The sequence below is a fragment of the Pteropus alecto genome, unplaced genomic scaffold, assembly GCF_000325575.1.
Source record: "Pteropus alecto unplaced genomic scaffold, ASM32557v1 scaffold220, whole genome shotgun sequence".
NCBI lineage: Eukaryota > Metazoa > Chordata > Mammalia > Chiroptera > Pteropodidae > Pteropus > Pteropus alecto.
The window spans coordinates 1,254,353-1,260,081 of NW_006430043.1; the positions used below are offsets into that span (position 1 = coordinate 1,254,353).

Consider the following 5,729-nt stretch of genomic DNA (forward strand, 5'->3'; position numbering starts at 1 on the left):
AATGCCTTACCCCTCAACACTTCTGGAAAACGTCTGTTCATTCAAGACCCAGCTTAAGCATCATGTGCTCTGTGAGGTCTTCTCATTCAAGCCTCAGGAGAAGACACTCCCTCCCAGGACACTGTACAGCAGCAGTCCCCAACCTTTTTGGCACCAAGGACTGGGCAGGCTCCTATGAGAATCTAATGCCTGATGAACTGAGGTGGAGCTGAGGCGGTGATGCTAGCGCTGGGGAGCGGCTGCAAATACAGATGAAGCTTTGCTGCCACTGCTGCTCACCTCCTGCTATGTGGCCAGGTTCCTAACAGGCCACAGATGGTAAGGTCTGAGGCCTGGGGGTTGGAGCCCCCTTCTGTACAGGACAAAGTGAGTTGTGGGTCTCTGAACATCTTCAGAGCAGCAATTTCATCGTATTCAACCTTCTTTCCCAAGTGCCCTGCATGACATCACACCAAATAAAGACTTGTGGAGGAAAAGGAAAAGAAGAGAGACAGAGGAGCCCAGGATCACAGGAATGAAGGAAGACTCAAGGATGCAGAGTCAGGAAAGCTGACTATCTCTTTCTTGTACACACCTACCCTCAGTCACTGGTCATAATTACAGTGGACTGGATGCCCACAGAAGCATACATGCATTTGGCAAATAGGAAAGGCAGTGATGGGGCAGAGCGGACAGGCATATGATCACCATATTTATGTTTGCACATACATAGATTACACATAAACTGCATATTTACACATGAGAAATGGTACCAGCAGGTTAAGAATTCCTGGAACAAGGGCTTTGATGAACGCTGAAGTGGCAGATTCTCAGCTGAGGCCTACAAGGGAGAATGGTAATGGGGAGGAGCTGAGAGACAGTCTTCTGGGCAGAGAGGTGGGCAGCTATGTGAATAGCCCTCTGGGAAAGAGAGGGCCTCCTGAGGATGGGCCAGGGTAGCCAGGCGCTGCTGTACACACTCAGCTGTCAGCCGTGCTTCTGGGTCTGCATCCCAACAGTCCTCTAGGAGTTCTCTCAGGCCAGCAGGGTCCTAGGAAGAATGACCGGGAGGTAAGCTTAACCCCAGGATCCTGAGTGGCCCTGAGTGGCCCCCAGGATTAAAAGGGATCCACCATTCTTGTTTTCAACACTCTTATTCTGATCCTTCCTGGAGTAAGCCTCCTTTTCCCTCTCACTGAAATCCTGCCCTCTGCATCTTGTTCCCTGGGACAGGTTTTTGGGGGCTTTCCAAAGAGTCCACCTTTTCTCTGAGGCACTAATTCCGGTTAACCGCTTAACATGTTGATGGGAAATTGCTCTCTTTCCTTTCAGGCAAATCAGGGTCTTCTGCAAACAATTCCTGGGCCTCTGTTTTCTAATCCAGAAGATACTTGTGCATTAGGAATTTCAGACCATGTATTTCAGAGTAGGTAGCAGGGTAAAGGACTTTCTTTAGGAAACTATTAGTACAGACCCCTGAAATTTCACTTTAGGCCACTGCTTTAACTCTTTAACCCTTTATACCTAGAACTGGATTTTATTGAGTCATAGTACAAACCAAGATGTGTAGGACAGAACAAAGAATTATTGGATTGAACGCTGGGCTCCAGTGTACCAAGAGAGGAGCCATCTTGGGGGTAGAGCTCAGGGCAGCAGCAAAGCCAAGGAGGGCATCCTAGAGCAGGGGGCTGAGGAAGAGGGCTAACCGAAGGTGAGGAGAAGAAAGACAGACTGGGCAAGACTGAGCAGAAGGAAGGTGGGAGTCTCAGAATGGGCTGCATGAGACTTATGGTGGAAGAGGATGAACTGAGGTACAGAGAAAGTTTGCCCAGCTCTGGACGAACATGAGCAAGGAGTGGTGGAAGATGAGGAGATAAGAGTAGAGGGACTGGTTCTAGCAGACAAGGCCTTGAAGCCCATGCCCAGACTCTCCAAATCCCCAGCCCACCAGCCTGTGTGGCCTCTTACTGTGGCGAAGCAGTGCCAGGTGGGTGGGATGTAGGGACGCCTTCTCTCTTCTACTGCCAAGGTCCACAGTTCACAGGTGGTAGGGGTGCTGCCCAGTTCTGCCTCGTAGGCCAGTTGAAAGGGTGGTGGCCTGCTGTCTGGAGAAAAGCACATGGGGCTAGATGTCGCTAATGCTAGCAGTGTCTTCCTTGTGGAAAGAGCAAGGGGGACTAGGACAGAGCTTCCTGGGTTAGGAGGTAGGTGGGTCTGGAATGGATGGGTGAGGCATCAGGGAAAAGTCGGGGACTACTGCACTCATCCTTACCAGGCCGCAAATCTTGGCAGCGGCTCAGGATCTCCCATAGGAGCAGAGCCAGAGAATAAACATCAGCTCGCCGGAGGGCCATACCCCAGTTCTGTAGGTCCAGGGTCTTGTCCAAGAGCTCTGGCGCCATGTACCTCTGGGTACCAGCCTGGAGAGGGAGGCATGGAGGGTCAAGAATTGTCTCCTTGGCAACCCTCACCATAACACTGGTCCATGCAACATCCCCTCAACTACAGACTTAGAAATGCCCCAAATTCTATAGGCATTGCTGCACTGTTGCTATAGCAATGGGCGTATCTTCATTAGCACCACCACCATCATCTTGGGCCTCATCTTTATCCAGAGTACTCACCTCCATGATGGCAGCTGGGCCTCGGGGTTGAGTAGGGGCCCAGGTGGGGGCCTGAGTGAGGCCAGGGAGTACCAAAGCAAGGCCCAGGTCTCCAATAGCACATGACCCATCCTCCCGAATGAGCACATTCTGGCTGCTCAGATCTCGGTGGGCAATACCTGGTTTATACTGGCCTGTGGGAGAAGCCAAAGATGAAAAGGTATGGATCTTCCACCTTTCTCTTTTGACTCAATCCTTCCCCTCCAAGCCAAGGAAGAATCAGAAAAACAGCAATGATTCCCATGACTTCCTGCTCTCAGTTCACTCACCATCCTGCCAGCGCTCCTCATGGAGAAATGCCAGGCCCTGCGCCAGGGAAAGTGCCATCCTCAGGGAACTTCCCCAGTCACTGGTGTGCTGGGTCAAGTAGTGGCACAGGGAACCCTGGGGAGAAGTAGAGAGAAAGGGAAAACACAAAGCTGGAGGTGGCTTATCCACCCCAGGAAGCAGAGATCAATTGACAGACTTCCTCCTGTATCTCCCAGCAGACCGACACACTGACACATGCAGGCCAAGACAACAGGCAGTAGAGATGTGAGAATGTGCATCAGTCAGACTGACAGGAAAAACAGTAACTCTAGTTCAAGTGGCCCGAGCACTTACTGTGGGCCAGGCCTCTTGTAATCCTCACAACAACCCTAGAAGGTAGATACTCCTGTGACTCCCATTTTATAGATGAGAAGCTTGAGAGAGCTAAGTAAGCTTGCCAGAAGTCATTTCATGAGAGAGAAAGAGAGCTTGGACCCAAGAAGTCTGACTCTAGTATCACTTGTTATTAACCATCTTATGCTGCCTCAGGGGGCTTGGGACAAAGACAGAGCAGAAGAGGCACTCCTCATGAACCACCTGGCCTTGAGGTGTCAGGCTTCTATGATAGAGCTATCAGATGAGTAGAGCTATTAGGTAGCAGAGCAGTGGGTAGGGAGCAAGTAGGAATTGGAGGGAAAAGAACAATAGAGTCTCTCATTCGACAAACATTGAATACCTTCAGTGTGCAGGGAAAGTTAAACAAACAAAACCCATAAAGCAGTGATTTTTGAGGTGGGCAATGAGGCACATGGTCAAAGAAGGGACTTTCCAGAATTCAAGATTTCAGAGGTGGCAGAGCTGTAGGTGCTGATAAAGACCTAAGTCCTTAGTAGGCCCACAAGACTGGGTGTGGTCTGGCCCTGCCTACCTCTTCCTCTTTATCCTCATTGTTTCCTGTCCTCCCCTTGAGTCAAGTCTCCTTATTTTTCTCTTATAGTACCATGGCCCTCTGTTTCGGCACCTAACACACTTAACATTTTATACTTATTTTTGTACTTACTTAACCCACTTCTGTCTTCCTTACTACTCTATAAAATCTGTAAAGGCAGGGAGGGACTGGGTATGTTCTTCCTAGCACTCAGCACAATGCCAGACACACAACTTATAAATATTTGTTGAATGAATATAAGAATGGGTTTGGAGGGCTGTGCCTAGAGGTATTTCTTTAACAATGATTTTCTTTAAGGTATAGAATATGAATAGTTTTGATTCCCCCCTTTCTTTATCTATTTTATAAGTTAATCATGAGCAGGTATTTCTTGTGTAATAAAAACATAAACAATAAAAATAATTTCTCATGTTTTAGAGAAGAGGAAATGTAAAGCAGAAGAACAAGCGTAGACAGGGCCCAGCTGCCAACCAGGACTCCCGTCCATCCACATTCATACACAGGCAAACACACACATGTACATTCTTTGGTCCTCACCTTGGGGTGCAGCTCCAACACCAGCAGGGGCCCACAAGGCAGGGGGTCAGGGCCCCCCCTGCTGGCCGTGATAAAGCGGACAATGTAGTCATGCCGTAGGCCTGGCAGCTCATACAATGCTCTCTCAGCTCGGAACTGGGCCGCAGCCCTCAGGGGGAAGGCCTTGATGGCTACCAGCTTGCCTTGCAGCTGCCCAGCCCACACAACTGCGTGACTTCCTTCCCGTATTACCTGGTGGGGATACGGTGCTGGGTGCTGGCCTTAGCTAGTACCAGTGCTAGGCTTCCTCCCCAGCACAGACACTGGGAGTGCCTAAAGGACCCTTCCCTTCCTCCCTGGGCACCTGGGAGAAGCACAGGTCAGGCAGCTGAGGCAGCTCCACACTCCAGTCCCTGCCTGAGTCTGAGTCTGGCTCTGGCTCTGGCTCTGGCTCTGGCACACCTTGCACTCTGCAGACCTTTCGCTGTAGCAGGGCTAGAGTAGAGAAGAGCATTAGGGTCAGGGTGCACAGGCATGGAGACTGGGAAGGGGGCTTTGTGGGAGGTAATGGGGATCAGGCTGCAGAGGTCTCAGAGCCATGGGGTCAGGGGAGCCTAGAGAGGGGTCAGAACTCCAGGGCAGTGTCTTGGGGTCACAAAGAAGGGAGGAGGCAGATTAATACCCAAGATGATGCTGCCCAGCAGCAGGAGGAGGAGGAACAGCCCCAGTAGCACCAGCGCCATCCAAATAGATTCGCCTGGGTATTAAGGCAAAGATGCAGGCTAGATGAGCCCTGCCCCAAATCCACTCTCTGCTCCTCTCCCCCTCCTCAGAGATATTGCTTCTTAACCCACCCCCACCCTGATCGCAAGCCCCCTTATCTCCCAGTCACCAGGGCAACCAACTTCTCAAGGCCAGGAGGAGGGAAGCTTGGGACAGGGGTAGAGGGAGAACTGACCCTGATTCTACCTCTCATCCTAACCTGGGCCCCAGCCCCCACCCAGCTTCAGCACCCCAGGGGCCTACCTGGGGTGGCCGGGGGACCCTGGAAGCCAGGAGTCCCAGGGCTGCCCAGAGGAGGCAGATGGCTGTAATTAGCATTGCAGAAGTCAGTGCCACAAGAACAGGTGAAGAGAGTGGAGCCTGGGCTGGGCTGGGCTCTGGGGCTCGGGTCACAGTGGGGCGACTCACAGCCTGGCTCATCACTGTCTCGGCATCCTGATAGGATGGGATTAGGAAAATGGGAGATAAAAAGAGGAAGGGAGATGGGGGTGGGAGTGGGGGGTGGGGGTTGGAGCGTGAGTGCATATAACGGGGTCTGGGAACAGAGAGTAAATTCCTTCTTTGAGGTATCCCTTCCAACTCATATGGCT

The 5,729-nt window shown here is 51.4% G+C and overlaps 1 protein-coding gene across 1 annotated transcript in view; it reads right to left on the bottom strand.

The window, feature by feature from the left end:
- Positions 1-284: 284 nt before the first annotated feature.
- AMHR2 (anti-Mullerian hormone receptor type 2) overlaps positions 285-5,729 on the bottom strand; it is a 10,170-nt gene continuing 4,725 nt past the window's right edge. The window contains 10 exon segments of the mRNA XM_025045168.1: positions 285-837; positions 839-1,030; positions 1,948-2,084; positions 2,252-2,399; positions 2,604-2,776; positions 2,912-3,026; positions 4,378-4,608; positions 4,721-4,851; positions 5,039-5,113; positions 5,383-5,574. Of these exon segments, the coding sequence (XP_024900936.1) occupies positions 733-837; positions 839-1,030; positions 1,948-2,084; positions 2,252-2,399; positions 2,604-2,776; positions 2,912-3,026; positions 4,378-4,608; positions 4,721-4,851; positions 5,039-5,113; positions 5,383-5,574 (1,499 nt within the window). The 3' untranslated portion in view covers positions 285-732.